This window comes from Amblyomma maculatum, chromosome 1 (assembly GCF_055883805.1).
Source record: "Amblyomma maculatum isolate TAMU_Amacu chromosome 1, ASM5588380v1, whole genome shotgun sequence".
NCBI lineage: Eukaryota > Metazoa > Arthropoda > Arachnida > Ixodida > Ixodidae > Amblyomma > Amblyomma maculatum.
The window spans coordinates 67,367,154-67,393,890 of NC_139344.1; the positions used below are offsets into that span (position 1 = coordinate 67,367,154).

The 26,737-nt window shown below is 48.8% G+C and overlaps 1 protein-coding gene across 1 annotated transcript in view; it reads left to right on the top strand.

The window, feature by feature from the left end:
* Positions 1 to 15,090, top strand: part of LOC146202701 (uncharacterized) — a 498,035-nt gene extending 482,945 nt beyond the window's left edge. Inside the window, exons 17-23 of the mRNA XM_084601880.1 lie at positions 3,872 to 4,216; positions 6,633 to 6,779; positions 7,949 to 8,176; positions 10,227 to 10,424; positions 10,799 to 13,172; positions 13,682 to 13,816; positions 13,966 to 15,090. Of these exons, the coding sequence (XP_084458006.1) occupies positions 3,872 to 4,216; positions 6,633 to 6,779; positions 7,949 to 8,176; positions 10,227 to 10,424; positions 10,799 to 13,172; positions 13,682 to 13,816; positions 13,966 to 14,173 (3,635 nt within the window). The 3' untranslated portion in view covers positions 14,174 to 15,090. The remainder of the gene's footprint in view (positions 1 to 3,871; positions 4,217 to 6,632; positions 6,780 to 7,948; positions 8,177 to 10,226; positions 10,425 to 10,798; positions 13,173 to 13,681; positions 13,817 to 13,965) is intronic.
* The last annotated feature ends 11,647 nt before the right edge of the window (positions 15,091 to 26,737 follow it).

Genomic DNA, 26,737 nt, shown 5'->3' on the forward strand with positions numbered 1-26,737 from the left:
CGGCAGCGCTTGCTTGCTTGCTTAGCTGGGAAAATGTGACGAGCGGCTTTAATTACTTATTACCTGCGATTATTAATGCGAAAATATTAATTCGCTACATTCACAGATTTCTGTCCGCAGACCGCGTCCGCGTCAGCAAAATCGTGTCCGCAGCAGTGATGAGTAATTGAGAAGTGGTAGAGGTTAATGAGTGGTGTCAATCGATAGAGGGTGACGTAATGTTGTGTCCGAAAAAATCATTAGGCCAATAAGTTAATTACGTAATTAGAAGCAAAAAATATAAAAGTACAGGCGAAAATGGTCTCATTAGCCAATGCTTGGCGCCGCATTTGATTGTATCAAATAGTAAAATAGTTCATTAAATCAGTCAATTAGCGTTATTGCAAGGATGTGACGTCACGTAACCAGAAGTCGAGCTAAAGAAGGGCATAGGAAGAAATTGGCGCACAGTTTGAAAGTACCAAATATTAAAGCAATTAATTAAGGCAGTCAATTAGGGTGACATCAAGGATGTGACGTCACGTAACCGGAAGTAGAGCCGAAAAAGAGCATAGGAAGGGATTGGCACGCAATTTGAAAGTACCGAAGACTAAGATGGGTAAACAAGGAGTGAAATAATGTGACGTCAAGGATGTGACGTCACGCAATCGGAAGTAGAGCCGAAAAAAAGGCATAGGAAGGAATTAGCGCGCAATTTGAAAGTACCAAAGACTAAAATGGGTAAACAAGAAGTGAATTAAGTAACGAAGTAATCAGAAGCGGCCAACAGCAGCATCCGTGCTTTCGCATTACTGCAATGCAGAGTCTGCAGTGCTCTTTATTTTTTCGAGAGGATGCGACAGTAATGGGCGACACGGCACGACAGTGGTGGATGACCAGTTGTGCAAGCGGCTCGCGGCAGTCGATTGCGATAAGTCGGTTTAGCGAACGCTGTTTTACAGAAGAGCATTAGGAGGGCGCGCTTACAAGCTGGCGATTGCTGTTTTCCGTCATCGGGTCTGGGCGAACACCCCACCACAGGGGGTCAAAGGTGCCAGTATATGCACGGCGCCCCTTAATGAGCCATGTCTGCGCGAGGTGGTAACGACTAGCTGTCTCTCAGTACTATTACGAAATCTAAGACACAATTCGATGTGTATACAGTCTTGAAGAGACTGTCAAACTGTCAGCTCTCTCTCGCGCTTGTGTAACTGCAAAGTATAAGGTCTCATCGTTACGTGAGCGCGTTCTTCAGCCGCTCTCGTAACATCCGCTTCTCACTTGCCCACTTCTCCAAGTGCTTAACCCTGTGTTCGGCGGATAGCGGCCTCAGTTGCCTATGTGCAATAAAAACTAACAATCGATGTTCCTGACCCAAGGTGAAAGCATGTCCGTCTTCTTTTTCGTCACCCTCACTGTTTACTTCAATCGTCTTGTTTTTTTCAACATTGCGCACGTTTGGTATCTTGGGGACATAATGCGATATTTGGCTCGTTTTCTTTTTGTTTTTGTTTTTTTTTTTAAGTCTGCCAAGCGCAAAAAAAAAAAAAATGAAACCACCGCTAAACTGACCAGCGCTGTATTCGGACTGACGTTGGCAGCGCGGAGATGGAATGTGAATTCGCTCTAGCGCGCTTATTTTCAAGTCTCGTGCATATGGAGATGTGACACTGTGTGCAATCACTGTAAAGAGCCATATATGCAAGTAGCCGCTCGTAAACGACTAGGTTCTGCGCTAGCTTGCAACACCTTTAATTTGCGCAATCGGCGAATGGCGGGGCGCAACGTACAGACTCCTTCACCGATACTAAGGTCTGCATGGTTTCCTGCTGAGCTACGCAACGGCTCTTCTGAGCGCATCTGGCACTTCTGTGATCGTAAAGGGGAGGATTCAGGATAGTCTTCTCGCCATCAAGAGATGAAATGTACAGGCGATGCGAAGCAAGGCGAAGGCGGGTGGCCTGTGCATTTTCGACACAGGCTGTGCACCACGGTGTGCGAGCGCTGCGTCATCTATGGCACCTCCGATCGGAAGTAAAGCACTCTTTGCAGCCATGGCAAGCAGCCGTCCTTAATTGAATTAAGCATTTCAAATGGCTGCCGTGTGTCACTGGGGTAGTTGGTTATGCATGAGGGACAAAAATAAGGGTGAGGAGGCAGTAAATTTAGTGACAAGGAAGGAAGCAGAACTAAAGACAATGGAGAGGATGGCGAGGAGGCGACTGTTCGTCGTCCCCTCACGTATTTTGTGTTTGCGCCTATGCAGCGCCTTGTATTTGCCGTTGGAAAAATCGTAACGTTAGGCTGAGTTTTTGGCTATGAACAAAGGCCAAAGTTTTTACATTCGAGATTTTTACAATTGTTTTGCGAGTAGTAAGTACTCTGACTGTGCTCTGACTACGACCGTCTTTTCAAGTCCGCGTCTTTTTCACTGTTCCGTTAACGTGGAACCAATTTACCAGAGCGTCCTCTTTGTCCGCAAAGGTTTCGCTCTAGAAACGATGAGTCGCGCATGTATCCACTATTTGAACAGACTGGTGTAACCGCTATGTTGAATCCCAGCCGGCAGCTGTCTGCCTGAATATAAAGGAATACTACTTGTTGGACGTCCTACACCAAAGATTTGTTAAAGGTCATTCGTACTAGTGCGGTTAGCAACTAAAAAAAAAATAACCCTTTACCAACTCCGAAGCTCTCTTTCTCGTTATTCCGACTCCTCTGGAAGATTTGCGTAGTCACCTGTACTCTGATATATTCGCGATGATCCGCCTAGTGGCTATGCCTCGTATTTTCCTCTTGCTCGTGCGCGCATGTGCTCGGCTTGCTTTCTCGCCCGATAGCCTCCCATTGGCGTCTGCCGTTCGTGACGCTCAATGAATACGGCTAATAGCGCGGAGCATGCGCTGCCCCAGCTGCAGAGCTGGTGACGAGGGACAACGCCGACGACGACGCGAAACGCAGGAACGGGCGCCAAAGAGCTCACTGCCTGCAATTTAAACGAATTGAGACACCAAATTTTTAGGATATAAAAGGCATTCGGTATGCTTTCTGTATATAAGGTATCTTTAAAAGCAATCTATGCATAAAACATAATCTATCTAAACATTGAGGTACACAGAATCTGGCTTCATTTTAAGAACGTGCTGCCAACGGCACCAGCGTAATGTTTGAAATGTGCTTCAGGAACGTATACATATACACCTGCCAGCCTGCGCTGGGACAGCGTTTTGCCGCATGTGCAAAACGATCTATGTGTGATGGAAGGCACCATCTTAGTTGTGCCTTCTTAGTTTCCTTAGTTTTCTTAGTTGTGAGTCGTGCCGTCGGCCAGGACGTAAAACTAGAATTACCACATACTAGTTACGTGATATTGAATTATAAAAATTGAAACTGGGGCAAATGCGCTACGTTCCAGGGTTATCACTGCCACAGCAAGATTTAGTTGCTACGACTCCTTTAGGAAGCCCGCGAGAAAAAGAAGTGCAAGGAATTGTGAGGTGGTCAGTGATTTACTTGCGAGTACAGCGTCGCGCCTACCTTCTTTCTTGTCGATCAATATTTGCTCTGGCGTATACTGTATGAAGGGCCATCGATGTTGTGCAGAGTGTTTACAAGGGGGAAAAATTGCGACTCATAACTGAACTTTCTTCCAGGTTACTTGAGGCATGTTGTGTTGAAATATTCAGCGCAAAAACACGCGGAACAAAATAATCGAGAGAATGTGGAACACAGTGATTTATGTAGTCGAGGCCGCTTTTGTCTCATGAACGACAGCGTATGCATCCCTATTCCGCAGTTCCACGGGGCCCAGTCTTCTCGCCGCTTATCTTCGTTGCGCTGTATGCAGTACACGCTCAAGTTCACGTGCACTCTCTTGGTTCCCGGCTCGCAGTACCTGGCGCTTCACTGGAGACCACCCTGCAACTGCCGGCCCGTTCGCGGGGCTCGGTGCAGAGCCTGAACCATCCACACCGGCCGCCGCAGGGGCTGGCCTACAGCGTGCGCCTGTTGGCACCGCTGGGCCAGCGAGTCGAGCTGCGTTTCGTGAACCGCAGCACAGCCTCCGGAGCGTCCGCCGCCGCAATCCACCTGTGGGACCCGTACCGGAGTCCGCAGATGGCGCTCCGAATGAGCCCCGGCGCCGACAACTCCACCGTCACTTCCACGCTGCACACGCTGCGGCTTTCGTACAGTGCCCCGGCGGCACCCTTCCAGGCCTACTTCGTCACGAGGAAAGGTGCGCGCGCTCCTTCCACCTAAAGTTCCTACATTTGACTAGAGACAAGCTCATTCGCCTTAGGAGCACCACGTGACCGATCTTTCAAAGTAGCCGCCGCGGCTGCATCACCAGACATGCCACCCAGCGAGAAACATGCTGCCCACTAACCAACCGGGGGGGGGGGGGGGGGGGGGGGGGGATCTCTGATCAGAATTGCGTTGATGTCGAGTGCTTCTCGTCACATGTATTTGGTAGTTGCGGGTGAAAATAATTTATGGTTGTCGAAAAAACTGGCGCGCGGCCGCGGCTGCTGGGGCGCAATGACGGCGGAAAGGCCTGCGTCCGGAAGTCAGTGTCATTTGTTGGCTGTTGGTTGCTCATTGCCGAAAAGCGTCGTGTCAGTTTTGCCAGCCACTGTTTATGAGCGTCGTCGAATATTCTAGCCTACCAGTGGTGATAATGGTGCTGTCAAAAAGTCAGCGATTCTTACAACGACAGAGCAGCCCTTAGATTTCAAAGCGTTATGTTCTGAAGAGAAAACAAAAAAAAAAAAAAAAGGCAGCGCACTTTTTTTTTTTTTTCGAAGGTATCTAAGCTTGACGTGGTGGCTCTGTTATTTTGTTTTCGGTATGCATAAAAACAGTTCAATGATAGCCTTAGTAGTGGAATACGAAAGGGCGCTTTTTAGTATGTCTCACTTCTTGCAAATTTCAGCACTACAAAACATAATTTGGCGCTACTCTGCAGTTTTCCATAGAAACGCAATGTGTTATAAAAGAGGGATTTTCAGCATCCTTTTCATCGTCATTTGTACCTTTCGGTCTTCAAAGCAGGGTACTAGCGTAGTTATACATACCTAACATTGCGAGGTGACACCATCTTAGTGGCAGCAACCGAGCTACGCTGAAAATGCGCCGCTCTGCCGATCAAGTCCAGCCGCTTCGTGTGGGCGTACCAGCTGCCGCTGCCATCGCATGCCGTGTCGCAACAACAACAAAAAAAAAAATACCACCTCCATGCGTTTGTCGCTTAAAAGCGTTCCTTCTCACGTCGCTGTCATGCGCGACACTTAAAATCATTATAACTAACTGCACTAGGAGCGTCAGGAGAATCGATGAGCAGTTTAGACAATTCGCTGCATTGAACATTGAGCCCGGCGAGAGCATTTAACAGGAGGGAAACAGTCAGGGAATTGAAATGATGACGTTTCACACTCTGACCACGAGCGACTGGATAGGGCATTGCATGGTGATAGGTAAAAGGGAAGAGAGAGAGTAGAAAACGAAGAAAGAAGGAATGGCTCTAATATAACCTCCTTAGTGGCTTGTCCCTGAGTGTAGCATTTATACAGAGGCCGAAACAATATGCAAGGCCACAATTCATTAGCCAGCAGTCAAAAGTTGCTTCCAAACTCTGAATGTGAATCATATTTTTTTTTTTTTTTTTAAGGCGAAAGCTTTTCTAGGCTCATGGAACGAAATCCCGCGAGCGAAAGTTGTGCGCGAGATCTGTGCGCGAGATCTGACAATCCCTCCTAATAGGAGGCGTTGGGTCTGTGCGCGAGATTCCGCGAGATGTGTTCTCCTTGTCTAGCGTTCCTGCCGTCTGCAATCCCACACAGGGTTGATGGGTGAGATGGTGTGTGGAGGACAGGAGCGATTGTGTACCGTCCAAACTCACACTTGCCTGAGAAAGTGTGACAGATACAGCCGTCTTTACTTTCATGCCAAGCAATTACAATTATATGTAGCACTGCAACGAACACCGATAAGAAGCAAATGATAGGAGAGGAAGAGTAGGCTTTTACTTTCTCCTCTTAGACATCTAAGACACCCTCCAATTGTTTTCTTTGTGCGTGTGTGTGTGTGTGTGTGTGTGTGTGTGTGTGTGTGTGTGTGTGTGTGTGTGTGTGTGTGTGTGTGTGTGTGTGTGTGTGTGTGTGTGTGTGTGTGTGTGTGTGTGTGTGTGTGTGTGTGTGTGTGTGTGTGTGTGTGTGTGTGTGTGTGTGTGTGTGTGTGTGTGTGTGTGTGTGTGTGTGTGTGTGTGTGTGTGTGTGTGTGTGTGTGTGTGTGTGTGTGTGTGTGTGTGTGTGTGTGTGTGTGTGTGTGTGTGTGTGTGTGTGTGTGTGTGTGCGTGCGTGCGTGCGTGCGTGCGTGTGTGTGTGTGTGTGTGTGTGTGTGTGTGTGTGTGTGTGTGTGTGTGTGTGTGTGTGTGTGTGTGTGTGCGCGCGCGCGCGCGCGCTCTCGATTAATATGCCCTTTTTCGTTTCGTAGTTCAGCCGAGATTTTTGTAATTTTGCGTTGCTCATGGCCTACCCCGTAGATGCAGATTACCCTGCAGATTCGACCACAGTGCGTACGGCACAGAAGTGCTATCCGAGGCAAAACTGAACTTCATGCTGACTCACGAACTCGCCTGCCTTTCCACAATTCAGATCCCTTGTACCTGGACAAAACCGTCACGCTGCTGGCAGACGTCTCCCTGGACTCGTGCATGCCGAACCCTTGCCTCAACGGAGGATCCTGCATCGAAGACGTCACCTCCAAGAAGCGCCTTTGCAGTTGCACTCCACCATTTGCAGGTGCGTCGCACTGTAAGCGCTGCCATTGGACATCACCGCCACATTGCAACGCCCTCTTGCGCTACTCAAGCACAAACTGTTCATTTCACTCGAACGGGCTCCCCAGAACGCGTAGCTGCAAAGCAAGTAGCCTGCGCAGTTGCGAACGCTGCTTATAAAGTTAACTCAACTTGTTCTGCGAGCTGACCGTACGCTTTCGACGCGGATTTATTGCTCCCTTTGGATATCAGATAATCTGGTGGAAAAGTTCTAGTGATGTCATAGAAAACACAAGAGAAGATGCGAAATTATCCTTGTCGAGATAGGCAATCTAGAGATTACAGCACGTAACAAGGCTCTGCAGAGAATCTGGCAAAAGAAAAGAATGGGGCAAAAGTTTGCACCCAAGGCTGCACGTAATCCCTTTCAAGGTCACCACCTTACCGCAGAAACGGGCACAAACGACGAAGAGGGTCCTTCTGTAGACTTTCTGCAAGCAGTTAGTCTATGAATGTTACGCAGCTATGTAAGTTATAATGGCAGACAAATCCTGGAAAAAAAAAAAAGAACACATATTTAAATGTTTTAGCATTTCCTTTCCTTCGAGTGGCAGACTGTTGGTGCATGTTCTCAACTGAAAGTGCTAAAACGCCAACACGTGGGATGCTACGTTACTTCTTCTGCCATGCAGCTGGAAAGTATACATCACGGTCTCGGAGATTCTGCAAGAAGCGTAGCCGCTCGCACGGGCTTTCCAACCTCGCAAATTTCGTCACAAACAGGGTCGAAATTTCAGCACTCTACTGTTGTAACGGTCGGCGTTATAGGTCTCTACGGGGCCATTTTAGGCCTCTATATACCGAGAACCACAGTCCATTCGTACTCTCGGCCACTAGGGTCTCGTCCAATGCTCAGAAAGACGCCTACGCTGCGGAAGAAGCTTCACACTCGGGAGGCAACGCCGTACACAGCCGCGAAAGGTTGGAACTGATGCGTTCTCGCCATTCCGTTTAAAAACAAGTCATTCTGACGACACACGATGCACAAGTGCGGATGACATTACGAGCTATTATTCAGAGCCCCATGTCTCTTTTCGCCTCGCGCCTTCACTGTTTCTGCTTTGCGGAATATTTATATCGCCCATCGGTCCGTCGACGAATGCTCTAACGGTGTCTGTTTCTGTTCCGCAGCGCTGTTCTGCCACGTGCATGTGTGCGACGTGGGCGACGCGTGCAACGGCCGCGGTAACTGCAGCGTGTCGCCGACGGGTGCACTGCAGTGCTCCTGCCAGCAAGGCTTCCAGGGGCCCGACTGCACGCAAAGCGTGGACCCGTGTTCGGGGCTCCCCTGTGGACCCCAAGGCCGCTGCGTCGCCATCAACGGATCCTTCGTCTGCCACTGTAACATCTTCTTCGAAGGTGCGCTCGCTGTCCTCTCATGACGGCCCCTTTTTCTTGAGGTTTAAGATGCGTGGGCTGTCCACCGGGTAACGCACATGAGGAGTCCGTAATGCCACCTCTACGCGTCTCTCTCGAAAGAAAAATAAAGGGAAATGCTGAACACGCGGTGTTTTCAGCCGTTTCTAGACGCGCTTTTGACCGTTCCAATGTTGTTGTTGACGTCTTTTTAGAATGGCTAATTGCAGAGACACATTGGAGAATCAGGTACAGGCCCGCCTTTGCACGCAGATTCCAAGTTTTCTGTGTGTTGTTCGTATGTTCTTTTACGTTATTTTATATTTGTTGTATATAACTCTTCCGGCTAGCTTGGTCCAAGCTACCGCGACCTCTGAACAACCGCAGCTGGACTTCCGGAATACCGGATAACCAAGAGCAATAGGTCGCATGTTTCGTGAGGTTGACAAATAAAAAAAAAAAACTTCCTGCCAGGTCCTAGTGAAAAATGCATCGAGTCACGTGGTTGGCTTTGAAACCTCATAACCCTCGCTTTTCAGCTTCACTGATCGCTCCTAACGCGAACGAAACATAATGTGACAAACTTCTGTAAGGTCCCGAAGGGAAGTGTCTCGCAAACAATATTTTTACATCTACTTGGATGCACGCTCTCCTTCTTTACGTGAGGCAGGCATTTAAAAACAAGCCGGCACATTCTGCTGAGATAAAAGCAAAGTAGCACTGTTGCCTACTTCACGGGCATGCACGAATATTTTACGGGCATAATTATGGAGCCGTCCCAAGGGTCTATGACGCTGTCCTGGCAGTTGACACTTTTCTCACCCAGTCGTCTGAAGTTTTAGTGATTTACATTTCGTGTTATTTAAATAAACAAGAATAATCGACCAGCTTTTAAATTGCAAGATGTAATTAGGCAGCTTCAATTGGAAAACGATCACGCCGAAAGAAATCCGAGAACATTATGACGTAAAACACGGTTTTTATTATACCTGCTCTTTTTTTTTTTTTATACATTCTAAACAAAGCGGGCGGATGGCCAAGAAAGTTCTAGATTGGCGACTCTTGCACTCATTCATAGTTGTGGCTTTGAGAGAGCGCTCACAGGGCGACTGCAGCAGCGCTGTCTGACGCTGAGCGTCGCTGCTGCTTCGCCTGTTCCGAATTCCGCGGACTTTGTTCAAAACGCAACGACTGCCGCATTAGTGTTGCGGCTGCAGAAGGTATGCCAGTTCTCTTTTGTTTTTCGTTTGAAAGGTTCTGCTTTAGTTGAGCCAGTTTTGTTAATTCCTCGCTGTGTAATCGCTTTATTAGGTAAGCTCAACCTCTCAACTTATAGTTTTGTAGGCGAATTCGGGTGGAGCGAATTAACGTTTTAGAGTAACTGTTTCTTAACAAAGTTATATTACATGTGGTTAAAGGTTTTAGTACACTGCGGAGGACATATTATTCCTCCTTCGTCCTCCATAGGATTGCGGGACTAACGAGGTCCTTCCGCTTCGCACGTTGCCGCCCCTCACGGGGTGCACACTCCCTAGCGGTTTGAAGTAATAAAAATGCCCGAATTGCTCCATAGTACGGTTGGGTCTCGGGTCGAGTGTCGTGTGCCGCCCCATGTATACGAGCAAACGGGGTAGAAAGTACGCTGTAATTGGTAAACCGCGTACATTCGGCAGCGCAGACATTTGCTATTAAGTTTTTGTTTTGTTTTTTCATATCGTGATGCTTTGTGTAACACTTTTGGATGTCATGGTCGTATTGTTAATGAACTTCTGGAACTTGCTCTTTGCTCCTGCTATGTTGTGTACGGGTTTCCTGGGCAAACTTTATCAAGCTGTTTGTACAGCTTTTAGTCAAGGCGACCATCCACTTGTTGGAAAGTAGATTTGATTTGATCCTAATACGCAAGTCTGTGTGGGCCTCTTGCACAGCAAAACAGCCAGAAATCACAGTCTAAAATGCGGTTTCCTTGACAGGGATGCCGATTCAAGCTTCCCGACGTTGCCGACGCTTGGCAGCCTCAGTAGCCCACCTACATTTTTCTTTTCTCTTTCAGGGCCGCGTTGCGAGAAGCAGCTGTTCCGTCTGCCGTACCGTCCTCTGAGTCAGAGGATGCTCGAAGAGCCCTTCTGGCTAGGGCTGATTACCGTTTCAGCTGTGCTTTTGCTCATACTGCTAGTCTACTGCATCAAGCGCAAATTCGCCGACAAGATTGAAAAGTTTCTGGCCGAAGAGATTGAACGCAGCAAAAACAGTTGAGTGTAATCTTTCTTTACTCGTGTGATTGATTGACTTGGTGTGACGTTTTTGTTAGTGTGTTACGTGTGGCGTGCAGTGAAAACAAAAGCTAGCACAACTGTTACGCTTATTCTGTAGTCTGTTATTAATGCTTATTCTGTCTAAACCGTAGACCAAAAAAAAAAAAAAAAACCACGTGACTAAACAGCTCGGTGAACTAAAGCTTAACTACATGTATTGAGTGTAGTTGCGAAGATATGCTGGTTGCTGACGCTTCGGCAATAAGTGCTACTGCGTTTAACGCTTTTTTATGCCGAAATATAGCTATAATTTTGATGATTATCAAAGGGGTAAGAAGCACACTCAGAGTGCAGTGCAATGTCGTTGCAGATCCGTCGCCGCCCGCGACCCGTTACAGCCTGAGTTCCACCCAGCCGAGCCTGACGCCCGCTAGTCTGAGCCCGCAGCCGTGTCAGCGGTCCCTGCTGAGCCGCATCCGTCGGCACAGTATCCGAAGTGCACAGGGCGGTTCTAGCCCGTCCGACAAGGAGCAGGGGGCCTGCACGTTCAGCTTCGATGAGCTCCTCAAGCGATCGTCGCAGTCCTCCGGCTCTAAGAAACAGTCAGCCAATTCCAGCGACAGCGACAACCCGATGCCTGGTACCAGCGGTCCGGGCCCGGCTCCCAAGGAGAAGGAGTCCGAGACCTCGCGAATCCTAGCCTCGCTGGTCACTTCGTCGAAATCGCCGGGAAAACGGAGGATGAGTCTGGACGAGTTTATCAAGCTCAGCGAGCGCAAGATACAGAGCATCAAGCGCGAGGAGACCCCCGGGGACATATCGGACGTGTCTGTTGCCAGCGAGGGCAGCTTGGAGACGAGTTTCATCCAAAGGGCCAGTGAATTTCATTCCATTCGGGAGCAGTCGCAAGAACAGAACTCTTCTTCGGATAGCCTCAGCGCGGGGCCTAAGACCAGCGAGGTGCAGGCCGAAGTGACGCCACTGCCAGAGTCTCCTTCACGGTGCTCCGCCGGAGGTGAACCCCTGAGCCGACAGGACGCCGTAGTCAGTGGTGGCTCGCGCTCGCCATCGCCGCGCTCTTTCGTCGAACAGCAGTCATCCTCGCTGGAAGAGAAGGCCAAGGAGGCGCCGAGCGCGACGGCGGCGGAGGCGACGACAGCGACAGAGACACTAGCAGCCCCCAGCATGGAGTCCGCGTCGCCCAAGGCCGCCGGAGATCCCAAGGGGGCTTTCCTGGACCTTCTGCAGAAAACAATGATGGCCGCATCACCGGCCGCGTTTCCCAAGTCCCCAACAAAGCAGCAACAACAGCAGCCGGACGCAACGCAAGTGGCCATGCTGAGCTTACCCAAAGTGGGAAGTGGCTGCAAGCAGAAGGCCACGGATCTGAGCGTCCCAAGAAAATATTCCGTCGACCTGCCGATGCCCAAGATCCTGATCACAGCCAACATGAGCTCCTGCGAGTCCGAGGAAGCGCCGAGCCCGCCCAGAACTCCGAACCCGTCCTGCAAGACTATGAACTACCTGAGTCCGCTCACCATCATGTGCTCTTCGGCGGACCGCACCATATCGGAGTCGAACCTCAGCACGTCCGGGTACTCTTCGCTCTCCAGCCCGGGACTGTCCAGGTGCAACTCGAGCAGTCCCATCGCTGACGAGCTGGAGAACCCCGCGCACCAGGGCCGGCGCGCCAGCGTCTCCCCCAAGAGCGGCCATTCGCTGTCACCTAACTACATGTCATGCGGAGCCAAGGCGTTCCAATTCCCGGTGGCCCAGGCCTACCCGTACCTGGAGGCCCACCGGCCAACCTCTCCGCTACTTCAAAAGCGGAGGTCGTCCATAGGGGGAGCTCTGTGCCCTGCCACGCCGTCGCTCAAGGACCGCGTGACGCTCAAGGGCAAGTACCGCGCGACGCGGCACAGCTATCAGACCACCAGCACAGAGGACTCAGTCGATGATGAGGGCATAGGCATCGACATCGCGGAAATTAGGATGAGCAAGTCATGCATCCGGGGCGGAGGCTCCGTGGACATCATCCTCGACACGGGAAAATTCGACGTCCCCGAGCGAGACGTGTCCAGGGCCACGTCCCCGTTCGCCAAGAGCATCAGCTTCGAGAGCCCGCGCTGCCGCAAGGCGGACAAGCATCGAAAGGGAGAGAAGCACCGCCGCCCCACGCCGGGGAGCTCGCCCGGCATAACGCCCAGCTCCGAGTCGCTGCCCAACGAGCTGCTGGCCGAGGCCAAGCTGTCGCGCAACCCGTCCAAGAGCAGCATGGTCGCCGCGGCGACCCACTCCACGTCGGACTCGGACGACGGCGAACTGCGGCCGCGTCGGCCCTGCAAGAGTCCCCGGGGTGGCAACGCGCGGAGCCCTGTGGATGGCCGCGCGGCATCGCCCCTCTTCCTTTGCCAGCAGCGCTCCTCGTCCTCGGACTCGCTTCCGTCCACCAACGAGGAGCACGTGGGCACTGACTGCTCGTCCACCGACTGCAGCGCCGACCGCGGCCGTCCGTTCTCCGAGCTGGCCATCGTAATTGACTCGTCGCACTGCGCACCTGGTCAAACAATCGAGCTGATCCCGTGTCTGCCCCGGCTACGCGTGCACCCGCCGCCGCAGCGCCGCGAGGAGGCCACCAACACCTCCTCACCTGTGCCGGCGCTGCGGCTCATCTCGCCGGAGGGCGGCACATGCAGGAGCCTGGACGAGAGCTCAGAGCCCCGCTCGCCAAAGCCTTCCAGGAGGTACGTCTTCCGACACATGCCCAGCGCTTTGCAGGGGCGTTTAACCGCCTAAAACGGGGAATGCGTGTGACAATGCTGTTCAAGATCGCAAAGTAATTCTGCACGCTCCCTTACGCTCTCTGGAGCTATTAAATATGGGCGCCTGACAGGAGGATCTTAAGCAACGTCCCCTTGAGCATTTGCCGAGGTGCCATGCGACGTCTAAGGGAGTTATTGCGTTGTCGAAAAGCGAGAAGTTATTCAATATGTAGCTTTTTGTGTGAGGTACTCATTTAAGAAGAAGATTCTTAGTGCTTTAACAGCTGCAACTAGTTCATTCTTGTCGAACAAAATGTTACTAGCCTTAGCCTGCCTTTCTGGACCTAGAGTTGTTAAAGACACAGTTAAGGAAAGTAAGGAAACATTGGGGTGATAAATTATTGAACCCAAATAAATTCTCCACAGCAAACCTTCCAGAAGTAAACGATCAAGTCATCAAAACCTGTGACAGATAGCGTTTTGTTTTGCAGATCTTCGCTGAGTCCTTCTGGAAATCCCAGCACATACTCGGCCGGTGAAGGCAGCATCAGGACGTCTACGTCCCCTACACCAACACACCACCAAATACTACAGCGGCAAGAGGCGCTCGTGGAAGACGATGGCAGGTCGGTATTTAGTATTGGTTTCAGATCTAGCCATTTGCAGAAAAGAGAACCACCCAGCTTACTTAGTTGTATGAGTTTGGTGAGCCTTTCGAAAAGGTGATTTCGATTGGTGGGGACGACCGGCGCCCTTTCCTCTCTTCCGCATGCAGCGATGAATCGGTCAGCGAGACCACGGTGCTCCTGCCCAAGCAGCCCGGTAGCGCCTCCCCGAGGAGCGGCGGCGACCACACCAGGGCACGGACGCGGATGGGCTCGCCTTTTCCCTCTTCCTTGGACTCGGCCGACGGTGGAACTCAAGGCGGGCGGGACGGTGACGCGACCGAGGACCTCTACGACTCTCCGGGGGACGTCGTCTGAGGGGCAGAGCGCCTCGCAGCGGGCGCGCTATAGACGCCGAGCACGCGTCCGAGAGTCGCCTCCGCGGCTGCCTCGCATGCGCGATGCTGGAGAGGCGCGAAAGTCGGGTTTATAGCCGTGGCGCGTCCCTGCCGAGCCCGATGTTTTTTGGGCCATATCAGAAGACCGTGGTCTCAACTGTTGGCGCTAATTCACCTAAAACGTCAGCGTGCTGCTCATGTCTAAAGTTCCCAGTGCGCAGTGTTCGCTGTGGAACAGTGACGGAACCACTGCAGCTCGGAATCCCTGGAGGGTTAACAGACCTCTTTTCCTCACCCCTGTGGGGCTCTGAAGCTTCAGAGGTTCTTGAAGTTCCGCACTGAGTAGCTCGACAGCGAATCATGTGGGTTGAACTCTTTGCACAAAGGCTACGTGGTCTATACGTCTGTGTTTGTTTCGGTTCACCTTTTCCATGCGAGCGCGTCCCCGAGTAGCAAGAGCCACGTCCCAAGTCTCTGAACAAGCGGTACCTCATTCTAGGCGGAACCGAAGCTAAACAGTGAGCGAGGTGAATTCTTTCGTGTACTTTCCCGTCTTTGTTTTCTTGTCACTCGCAAAATGGGCTTTCAATATATGCCTACAGCGCAGATACCGCCTACGCGATGCCTCTGAATGATCAGTTTAATTTGGTCTTTTTTATGAGTGCAGGTTAGGTTAGACGTGACTTTAGTGTTCTACATAAGCCGCGCAAGTGGCACCTGCAAATGGCAGAAACATGTCGCATCCATGCATCGTCGATGTTGCAGCTCTTGACAGAAAGATGTAGAAAATGCCTGCATTGATTGCCTCCGCGTTGATCACAATCACTCTCATCCCCACACTTTCTGTATTTGTTTTCCCAGCAAAGTTTGGCAGGCACTTTATTAACCTATCCGAAACCGTGCCTAACTGCAACGGTTCTTGTATCGACAACTTCAAAGCAACGACCGGCTCAACTAATGGGTTCTGGAACGCTAAACGTTACGATCATAGGTACAATCTGCCCCACATATTGACGCCAAAATGGGTGTACTTGTGAAAAAAAACTGCCAAACGCCGCCAGTTGATGCAAGCTCGAAAATATATTACAGCGGTTTTCTCCAGTCACCCGATGGCTGCCTGCATCATTCCGTGTTCTTGCGAGCAGTTGACCAAGAGTACAAGGAGTTTTTCACTTTGTTCGCGCCCCTCTGTCGCATCGGAAAGCGAGTACGCGAAGTTTTCAAACAACGTGGCGCCGCGGCCAGGGCGCGGTAGACGAGGCAGCCGCGCCGGCACTCTCGGAGGGGCTTGAGCAATGTGTTGGCCCGCGGGCTCACCTTCTCAACCCGATGCGTCTCGGACATTTTTTGTTCTTTCGAATTTCGCTGTTTTAGCGCTACGCCGCGGATATTGCGTGCGCCGTGCGTTAGTCGTAGTGGCCAAATGGAGCTCATTTCCCGCGTGATGCTCGAAAGCACAGGTGCGCAAGGTGTCGTGCTATACATCAGGCTCTCCTCACAGAACGCTCAGAGCTGCTGCATAGAATGAAAAGAATGCACTTCATAATTTTTATATATGATCATGTTCATTGTGTATACGCGGAGGGAGATATTCTATATGCAAGTACTGCGAGGAGAGTCATTCAACTCGGTTGACATTTGTTTAGTAAAAAAAATATTAATAATAAGACGATGCTTTAAATGTTCGTGTCCGGTGCAGTCATTGTCATCGTCTCATTGACATGGTGCTGAACAGTGCGGAATGCCCAGTCCTGTGATCCAGAGCCACGTTTATTTCTTTGTTAACCCCCGCGCAAAGACTGTTCTATTTGTAGGAACACCGTAACTGAGCAGTGAATCTTGTACAAGTCCCTCCCGAGTTATCGTCACGGCGACTGTGCAAGTCTGAAGACCGTGACGCTGTACAAAAAAAAAAAAAACAAGCTGCGTTTCATTTTGCATTGATGTATTTCAGTGTAACTTGTTGGCCTTCGTGCACAGTAGAGTTTAGCTATAGTGGTAGCCAATGTGTGCGGCAGGCCTCTATATAGAAGCTTTTGTTAACATAGTGCGTTAAGAAAACTGTCATGCGCAGGGCATGACGCTTTAGCGAACTTAAAGCACATGTTTCTTCTTACACCGACTTGTTTGCGAATGAGAGCTGCTTGTGGCGCGTACAGAGTACCTCTTTATTTCCCTTTCAATACATGTTTGCAGGAATGCTTTCTTTCAGACGGACGACGCGGAGTAGCTGGTTCATATTTAATTCCTTCCTCGCGCAAAGCATGCTTGCATTATTGTTTTGTTTTGAAGCAAAAGGCAAGTGATGAATGCATTAAATGTCAATCTGGTAATATCAGGGCGGTTGACAAACTCCGGCGAAGAGTGTCAGAAATTTTAAAAACTGGATGCAACGGGTTAGCTGACCTATATTAATGAAATCGGGCGCATTGTAAACCATTCATGCGCGCGACAGCTTTCCCCCTTTGATTGTGTCCCCTTCAAAGAAACAGTTGGGTTAGCCAGTGTTGTTTGTTTAGGTTCGTCGAACTTGCGAGAAAAATCAAAGCGAGCTGTCGAATTCCTTGGATTTGAAGTTGTCCTGCGTCGATAGTTTTCGGCATTGCAACGAAAATACTTGAGGCTAGGCTACACAACCATTCACTTAAATATAGTGGTCGTGGAGTGCATTTCAGTGTTGACGTCACAGATTCTAATAAAGTGGCAGGAAGATTTTTAAATGCTATTTGGCAGCCGGGCAAACATTAACGCATTCACTTCCGGATAAAACTTAACGCAGTTATCCTTGTTGTCCCTTTCATATCTACGGTGTATTCCCGAGTTCTGTGCTAAAGAGAAACGTGGAAACAAGCGTACGTCAGACAAAGTTCACGGCTCACAAAACCAGCAGTGCTCAAAGTGGTAGGATCTATAAAATTGCGCTTCGACTTCTGGATGCAGCAGGTCCAAACGCGGTGTACGCGCGCGCACACACACACGTGTGTGTACGGGCGCGTTCTTCGTTGAACAGGGCCGCCCACACTAAATAAGAACATGCGAGTAGGTGGTCGCTCTGTTCGTAGCGCCATTGAGTCCGACGCGGCCGCACACCGAAGCAAAGTGACGCCGGCACGGAAACCCCAGAAGGCGATGCTTCGTGTGGCCTGTGGGATACATTGTTGGGCAGGTTGGTTCATGACAATAGGAAGGTTTCTTTCGTAAAAAAGATAATCACAAGAAAAGTATCAGGACGGGACGAGCGCTCTCCCCGTCCTTACTTCTCTTGGGATGTTCCTTTCTACGAAACTTATTTCGTTTCGCTTCAATGTGCGGCCGCATCGGCCGCGGCGACGCTTTAAAGAGGGTGACCACCTGCTCGCGTGTTCGCACCAAGTGTGGACGATTTGTACCTCCAAAAAGCGTGGAATGCGTCCAAGCATGCCGCTCTTCCTCTGTGCGTCGCCCGACCTGAGCAAAAAGTGGCACCACGGAAAATTATCACTTGCCCAAAATATATAACAAAAGGAAGGGGTGGCTCAGTAGACAAAATGAAGGAAGGCAAAATTCAGAGCTCGTAAAGTGCTGGCTTTGAAAAAATTTTCCGTTCTTACCGGCACTAGGCAAGTTGTGATATAGCGAATTATTCTGCGCACGTGCTTTGTCGCTTCAAGCCCCATAAAAGAGCAGCGAGGTGAACTTTGGAATCCGTTCTTTTTATGACGCTTTTAAGTGCTCGTTACCTTGCTTCTAAAAAAAACTGGAAGATGCCCAGTGATTTCTCCAAGCCCAATAGCCGACTGCAACATCGTAAAATTTAATTCCATGATTTATGGACCACGAACGGCGCTGCCGTAGTGTATTGAGTCTCATTAGAAGGAGATCCAACGAGAGGTCATCGTGAACTGGTTGCGTCACAATGGCACGTGGTCTCAATGATCCAGGTAACATTTGCGAAATCTAAATTGCGTTTATTAAGGCGACTAATAAGATGTAGTTGCCGCTAATTGGCTTGCCTAGCTTGCGCGCATAACCATACTTCCGAGAAGCAAAACAAAAATATGTTACCTGTAGTTACAAAGTGCATTCGTTCTCAGTTTTCTTACTAACATGGCCATTCCGCAGCGCGAATAAACACTGGCAATGGCATTCACTGAATATGACTCGAAAGCTTATGCGACGCCACAGAACGATGCATTCTTTGCACTGATTTTCTAACGATAAGAAAGGGCTGCATTGCCTCCCCTTCTTTTGTTATCATTTTCGAAAGCTTTAAGCAGGCCGGATCGCTAATCTTTATTGTTTTCGTTGAAAACGTCCCGCAAAGCATGGTAGTCTATAGGACAGCTTCCGGGCCATACTCCGCAGAAATGCTTCTGTGAATGTGAGGAGCATATGATCATGAATAAAAAGAGCAGGAGTCAAAATCGACGCGAGAGCAAACACTTCAGTTTACACACTTTCCTTCATTCCGCATTTTTAGCGTTATTCGGTTGCTTTTGGCATTAGCGAAGAGAGGATATTATGGGAGGAAAGGAGGGAGGATGCCGTTCACTTTTCTTTTTTCATTTCATTCATATAACACGAAAATTGTATTCAACTTAGTTTCGTGCGAATATACTAGATAAGGAACTACTGCGGTTATAAGGCTCACCCAACTCTTCGCAGAGTTTTTACACCGGACTCGCCTTTTCTTTGTTCTTTTCATCCACTTCACGAAGTGAATATTGTTGCAGAAAATGCATGCTTAGAACGTTTTCATTAAGAAACAAACATTACATAAGCTCGCCAAAATGAACACAAAGGCTTCCTTTCATAAGGTCACGTATGCGGAGCTGGCAAGAGAAAACCCTTTGGTAATATTCAGCGAAAAATAGTAGGTAGCCATTAGTAATCGCTAATGTTGAATTTTGAATGGTCATACACGTTGTAGCTGGTGCTTCTCGGCGCCGATACGCAAAATTCTTCAACTCACTTACTTTGGCCCAGCAGCGTAAAGAACTCATCGGCCTCTTCAGGCCATTTCTATGCCTGCTCGGCGAGAAATTGGCTTATGTTCATGTTCTGCTATTGGTATCGAGGTCTCAAGCATGCATACCGAGAGCTTACGAAACCATCGGCTAAAAAGGGGTGGCATCACGTGGCCAAATTCTAGGCGCTTTTCGTTTCTCATTATATTGCTCATTCACTATGTTGTCAAGTCATTATAACTCTCTTATATAATTTGCAATGCGATAGCATTCTACTTCGCGCAGTCTGGGACACCTTCTGCGTCCTGGCTTTAAACAGCGTCCTGGATTTTAAACAGCCACCGCATATTTTTCCAACGTATTAACGTCTTTTTTTAACTGGAGGTTAATACACGCCACGTGGGACTGAAATTTCAACAGTCAATCAGAACGCGCGGAATGAGGGCGCTCATTGTGACCTGCACTGCCACATGCCACCACGGCCCCTTACAAGCTCTGCGTCTCTTCATTCTGTGCTCACGAGTCATTCCTCGATGCGTGTTCAGGCACGTAGTTGCTAACATCGGCGGTCCACGCTCGACTGGCATGTACAATATATTTGCAGACTCAGCGACGTTGTCTGGCAGGCACTGTTGCCAACTTAGGTGTAACAAAGGACGGTGGACGTCGCTAGGACTTTTTTTTTTTTTATTCGCCTCCAGCCGAAGTTCAGCTTGGGTCTTCCTAAGCTCGCAGCCAGGATTCTGAACGAGTAATCTCGCGATCCGAAACGGCCGTCCAAATTTAGCTAGGCTTACGATCGAGTCAGTTTGAGTTTAGCTATCGCGTACAATACTACGACGTGGACGACACACTGTTACACACGCAAGCGCCTGGCGTTGAACTAAGCACGATCGCCTCCTTGTCGACACACGTATGTAAGTTGATTAGCTTTGCTAGGCGTACAGACACGTTCCCCATAGGCCCCTGTGGTGGCTGAACGGTGACTATGAGCGAAGAATCGCAGTTGGTCTTTTTGTCTCCCTTTTCGTTTTCTTTGCGTGTCTGCGTGTTTGTGCGGATGAGTGAGTGATGCTCTCGTTGCGCTGAGTAGCACCGGATTCTTAACTTGCGCTGGGAAGTTTTTGCACTGGGTGCAAACTGTCCGCTTACTCAAGGTTTTTGCGACACAAAGCAGTGCTGATACGAGCCAGTCCTTCGACGCCGAATCTTATCTTCAATAACGTGACGGCTGCAACAGATGAGGCCGTGAGTGTTGAAGAAAGGGTGCTCTGGAAGTCGGTTGGCTTGCAGTGCGAGGGGTGGCTAATTGTGCTGCGTGATAATTAGTCATATTGGGCTTGTGAAGCCATTTGCCACTTCGAGGCTTTTCCTTCTGAGGTAGCCCTTCCCCTTTGGCTTTCACGGGTGGTTTCTCTCTGCTACCTTAGAAGCGTCGTACGGATGTTAGCAGCATTGGGCTCGTTTTCCGTGATAGGCGCGGAAACCCACTTCCCTTTCAGTGAAGGCCCGACACAGCGCGCGCAGGGCCCACTCGCCGAGAGGCATCCCAGTGCGCCTACCATACTGCCTCGGCCGGAGAAGGAAGTTGCAGCTACTTTGGTGCTACCTGAGTAGTCATGTACCGGGGAGATCGTAGCGTAAACTGCATGTCTTGCCTGACTCCCTGCCACGTCTACCATCGAGCACTGTTTTCCTTACGAGTCAGTATTACATAGGCCTCCCTCCTCTAGAAAATGATGCAGAGTGAATGGTTCTTATTGCTCTTGCCCTCAGCGTAGCCCCTTTAACTGTGCAGTGCACCATATCGGGTTTCCTTGTCTTTTATGCCAGGGAGCGCCGCAATTAAGGTGCGCCGGTTAGCGCCGCGGTTTTCGCCTCTAAAGGGAATGTTCTATTGTCTTTGCTCGGGGCGCTGAAATCAAAAGCAACTCCTTGCGACTGCCTCGAATCTTCGGTTATATGGGCCAGTCTTTTCCTCAATCCTTTTCATTTCTCTTTGCTCTATCTTTCGAGCTGCCAGTTGACCTAGCCGTAAGCGGGCACGGCCTGTGGCACCATGTGGTACAGCTGGCTCCGCGTTCCCTTCTGCGGTGGAATCCACCGAAACTGCTAGCGTAGGCAACAGCCGGCACCCAAAGATGTCTAACCCTCGTGTGATTTTACTCTTCTTTCTGTTTGAGGATAACTGTGTGCCTTCAAGTGCTTATATATGTGTGTTACAGTGCGGTTCTGGTGTGTTTTCATGTATTCGGTTATGAACGTTGCTTTCAGAAGTTGAGTGTACACGCACGCCTCGTTTCGCCCTCTGTGTATAGAGCGCGTCTTCGCATTCTATACCCTATCAAATGTACATATCTCTTGACGCAGTCAGCACAGCAGATCATTCACGATTGTGAATGAGAAGTCAAAAACACCTCGCGTTTATCAGAACTTACACGGAGACAGGAAACTTATGCTAAGAGTCAGCGTGTAAAGAAAACTAACTGCCGACAGAATGACAGGTGCTGCCGCCAGCTTCCTATACCGCTGTCTCCGAGATTTTCGGGTTTTCTGCTAGCGCAGAGCTCGGACAGTGACTTTGTTAAAGATGGCGCTAACAAAGTTGGCAATTTCTCCTAGGCTTATCAACCGACTCATCCACGGTGGTAATATTTTCCCCTGGTTTTCTCGCCGGACATTTTTTTTTTTTTTTTCTCGAGAGAAAACACTCGCTCCACTGTGCTGTTAGCCGCATCCACATCGTCGAAAGGAGCCGACCGACAGCGGTTTGAAGCGCAACAACGTTTTGCCTCATTGCACCCTGTGACTTCTCTCCAGGTACATGTGAGATATAACACCGGAGCTTATCTTGGCGTTTCTATTTGCGGTGCTTATGAATCTTCATGAGTTCTTTCTCGACCTCGTTTTGTCGATGAAGCGGTGGGGTGCTCTCTTTTCTCTTTTCATTTACTTTCGCTTAGGCTGGCTGCTTTGCACAAGACTCGGTTCTGGAATACATAGTGAGCAACTTTGACATTTGCCGTCGGAGTGCTCTTTCGCCTATTATAGGTGTTTGTGTTCTGCTCGTCCTGTTAAACAGGCCAACCCGGAGTAATTTACTTCCGCGAAATGCAAGCTCAGAGTTTCCTTGTGAACATCCTGTAGAGTTAACGAAGAGCGCAGTCTGACATCCGCGTGTTTATTACTTTCATGATTCTTATTAAACGCTTCCGTTTTCACGTGCAGGGATACGCCTCAAAACTTTCATACGAAGAAAAGGTAATGTCGGCCACGTTTCCGTGGTGCTACGAGTAAATAAGTATAGTTACGAGCAATTTACTCTGCGAAGACTCAGAAAATACCCTATCAGCCAAGAGTGTAAGGAAGCGCGGAAACAATCCATACGCATTCTGACAGCCCTAATTCTACAAGGAATATTTTACTATCTCGCATCGCTTGCACAAAGAAGCGACAGATGAGCTTTTCACCGGAATCATAATAGGCAGGACCGCCAAAATGACTGTGGCAAACCAGTTATCTGCGTTATAACGACAGCGCTGTTAGTAGGGGCTTTCGCGCTGTACCACGCTTTTTTTTTTTTTTTTTTTTTTTTTTTTTTTTTTTTGCCATACGTGATTGAGCAGTGTGGGAACTAGCTGCGCTACTCGGTCCAGATGTGCCTACGCAACGTTCGAAAGAGGTCAGCACAATTACTTTTTTGAGAACCTGGGCTAAGCAGCTTCTTCTCCTTTGCGGGCGCCAAACATTCGCCTTTCGAGAAACCTTGTGACCGCTCACACTTGCAAGGCGTAATATACGTTTGCGCCCATTGCTTATACATATATCGGTCCGGCTTCTAGCAGCGGTCGCAGAGCTGCATAATTTTCGCAGTGATGCGGTCGTCGATATTCTGAGCAAGTTAGAAGGAGAGTAAAGGGGCACGCACATAAGGAGTTAACCACCGAGTAGTTATATCTCTAGATAAAGATGCGCGCTCAGACTACCCCGTTATGTGCGCGCTTGCTTGAGAAGACGAACATGCCGGGCCATGACATTGACATGTCGCCGTTATTGATGGAAAACACCGCACAACTTGTTGCTGTATAGCTCACGTTTTCGTGATACGACAAGAAACTAGGTGGTCGTGCGTATGAACTATTTATTTATTAGTTGCTTGCTTCTTGAGTGGTCTATACTTTTTTTTATTATTATTCTTGCTTCAGCTCTCTCTGCCTTCCCTTCTGTACATGTACTATTCATGATTAGCCGAATTCACTGCTGGCCCTTAGCGCTACCATAAACTCCAACGCTATCATAAAGTCTTGGCAAAGGCTTTGATAACTTCACTGTTAACTCGTACGGGAAAATGCATCCAGTCTGCGGGTGATGCGTCATGAAACAAAAAAAAAAAATAGATGTTAATGTGTGTGGTGTAGAATAGACAGTGCAGCATCCGTCTGTAAGCCACTAACGATACAAAACGTTATAAAGTAAAGCCTTAACCATCTCCGTAAAGCCAGAGTTTGTCGCTACGGTCGGCTTCTCCCTCTTCTTTTTTTTTTTTTTTTTTCGCAGCGCTAAATCAGAGGTTATCACGAAGGGATATTAGTCAGTGGATGCAGATGGGCCCAAACGCGTAGGCTTACCAGGAACATTTTCCTACACATTTCTAGGGTCAATTGATCTGCGACCTGCGGTACAGAGGAGGCCTTAAATGCACTGGGTGCACCTTTTAAACTTCATTTTCAGAACATCAAGAATAGAGCGGCATAAGTGCACGTCATTTCAGGTGCGTTTCCTTCCCTTTTGTGTCATATAATTCTGCTACTTGAAAGATTCAGGCATACTTTTCTGCGCTTGTACATAATTCGCTCTCCGAATTTTTTCTCTCCCGCAATGGACGGCGCTATAAAAGAAGAAACAAATCAAAATAAGTGAGGTGCCATATCTCGTTCGCGCATATGCAACGCTTCATTTCTCAATGTCAGCCAGCCGACAGCCTTCGTTCTACAAAATAGTTTTCTCTTTCCTTTGCCATCGCGGATGCAGTCTGTAACAGCGTTCTGGAAAGTGGCATTCAAAGCAAATGTTTCCAGGCGAGTCGATCTATAACGTTTCAATGGTGCAATACACAAAAAAACACTCACACGGACACGCGCGCATGTACACATGTCTACGCGTGATAAACAAACAAAATGTATACATATGTACACATAAATATATATATATATATTATACAAAACCTCGAATTCCGCGTTGCTCCCGTGGGGACCGGTGGGCGCAGTAGCGACGCTGGCGCGAACAGCGAGGCGCGCTGCCGGCCGGAGAAGAGAACATGGCACCGCGCCGCGCGCGCGGCAGCGCGATCGCGGCATTGCCCCCTTTTTTGTCCCTCCCGTGCATCCACGGCTGCCTGTAACGGTGTGTACATATGCGAGGCTCGAAACTCAGACTTTCGCCCCTTCGGTCGTTCCGAAATTATCATCAGTGTACGGTTGACCGTGCTGTGACGTTCGCTCTGTTTTTGTTTTTGTTTTTTTCATACATTGTTTTTTCCACCATGTATGTGCACCGAGAGGTCACACTTCTGGCTTCGATACATCACACGGCGAATCCGCGGCGGTGCCTCGCACCGTTCGCGCGCAACACACGCTCATTTGTGTCTGCACATGTACGTCACTTCCTCCTATGGCCTTCATTTCCGTTGATCCAATCAATTGTTCCTCCTTTCCGATGTAGTTCTCTTTCTGTCCGAATAAATTTATTACATCACCTGTTTATACATTTCTTTTTACTGCGAAAGTAATACTATGACACCCAAAGCGAAACCTCAGGTGGCAGCAGCTACGCCTTGAAGAGGCAGCTACGCCCTCCTCGTAAAAAAAAAATCATCCTGCCATGACATTTGAATTCACGTTACCCCTATGCCACGGGCAGGAGCTGCGAAGTCTGGTTGCTCCTTTCATATGGGAGGGTTATATCAGAATCAGCCTGCCAGAACAGTTTGCATTCTCATAGCCCCTATGGCACGTAGGCACGTCCATCCGACTTGGTTGAAGCGTGACTTTATATGTGGGCTGGTAGCTTACGCTCTCGCGTCATACCTTTAAAGGATGAGTTTTAGTGTCAACAATAATCTAGCACCTTACGCAGATATGGCGTGATAAGAAAATAATGTAGCAGGCAAAAGAAGCTTCCGCCATTGATAATAATAATAATAATAATAATAATAATAGGAGTGCGCTAATAAGACAAAAGAGAACGAAGGGGAACACAAATAACACGACACTATGTACAAAGCGCAGTCTTTCAACTCATTGCTTTCGCAATTCAACTAGGGTTAACCAGAGCTACACCACAGCTAATGTTGTTGTTGTTGTTGTTTTCCCTCGCCTTCTTGGCACAGCTGCGGTGAGCTCGGGGATCGCTAGGGATGGCTTCCCAACAGCTCGGGCATTGCCGCGGACTTTGGCGAATGACACGCCCAAGATGTCTTTTCGCAGAAAACTTCTTGATGAGTGCTGTTTCTATTCAACGACGTTTCTTTAAATTTATTTATTTATTTATTTATTTATTTATTTATTTATTTATTTATTTATTTATTTATTTATTTATTTATTTATTTATTTATTTATTTATTTATTTATTTATTTATTTATTTATTTATTTGAAGAAACGTCGTTGAATAGAAACAGCACTCATCAAGAATATATATATATATATCTCTGAAACTAATATTGCTCCTTTAAACCTACTTGAAACTAAATGAATATATACTGTTAAAACTGCGAAGCATTAAAACTACTTTTACTCTCTTCGCTTTTGCTGCACAGACGGTAGTTTGGTAACAAATACGCCCCTGTGCAGGTGTTATTGCCACAAAACACCTTTGACTCGCCTGACCTAGCACTCTAGCAGGGGCGCTAAAGCATGTTCCGTGGTACAGTAAGGCAGGTCGCACAGGCATATACGCACAGTTTACAGGTCTCCTGTCTTGGTTCTAAAATATTCTTAAGCCACGCCGCGGTGGCTCAGTGGTTATGGCGCTCGACTGCTGAACCCAAAGACTCAAATCCCGGCCGTGGTGGCCGCTTTTCGATGGGGGCGAACAGCAAGGCGCCCGTGCACTGTGCGATGTCAGTGCACGTTAAAGAACCCTAGGTGGTCTAAATTTCCGGAGCCCTCCACTGCGGCATCCCTTATAACCTAAGTCGTTTTGGGGCTTTAAGCTCCATTAACCAAGCCAAACTATTTTTTGTTTCCTTAAGTGATGGAATAGAAAGATATTTCATTAAAACTGGGTGCGGAAATGTTCCCCTTCCCACGACTCGCCGGATTTCTTTCGTTGTTTAAATTGTGAACAGCATTTTCAGTTCTTCCGGTGCGTACATGCTTTCTACCAGCTGCCTCTTACCCAAGACAAAGGAACGGCCATAGAGGGAGTTTACGAAGAGATTGCGAATGCAGTGCTCGTTGGCGTCAACAGCCGCCTCCTAGTATTTTAGGCCGGCAGCCATAGACTATTGGGCGCTGGTTTCGTGAAGTGCATTGCCACTTTTGCTTCGAATGTAGCATCTTTTATTTCCAACAATGAATTTTAAAAATCCGCAGCACAT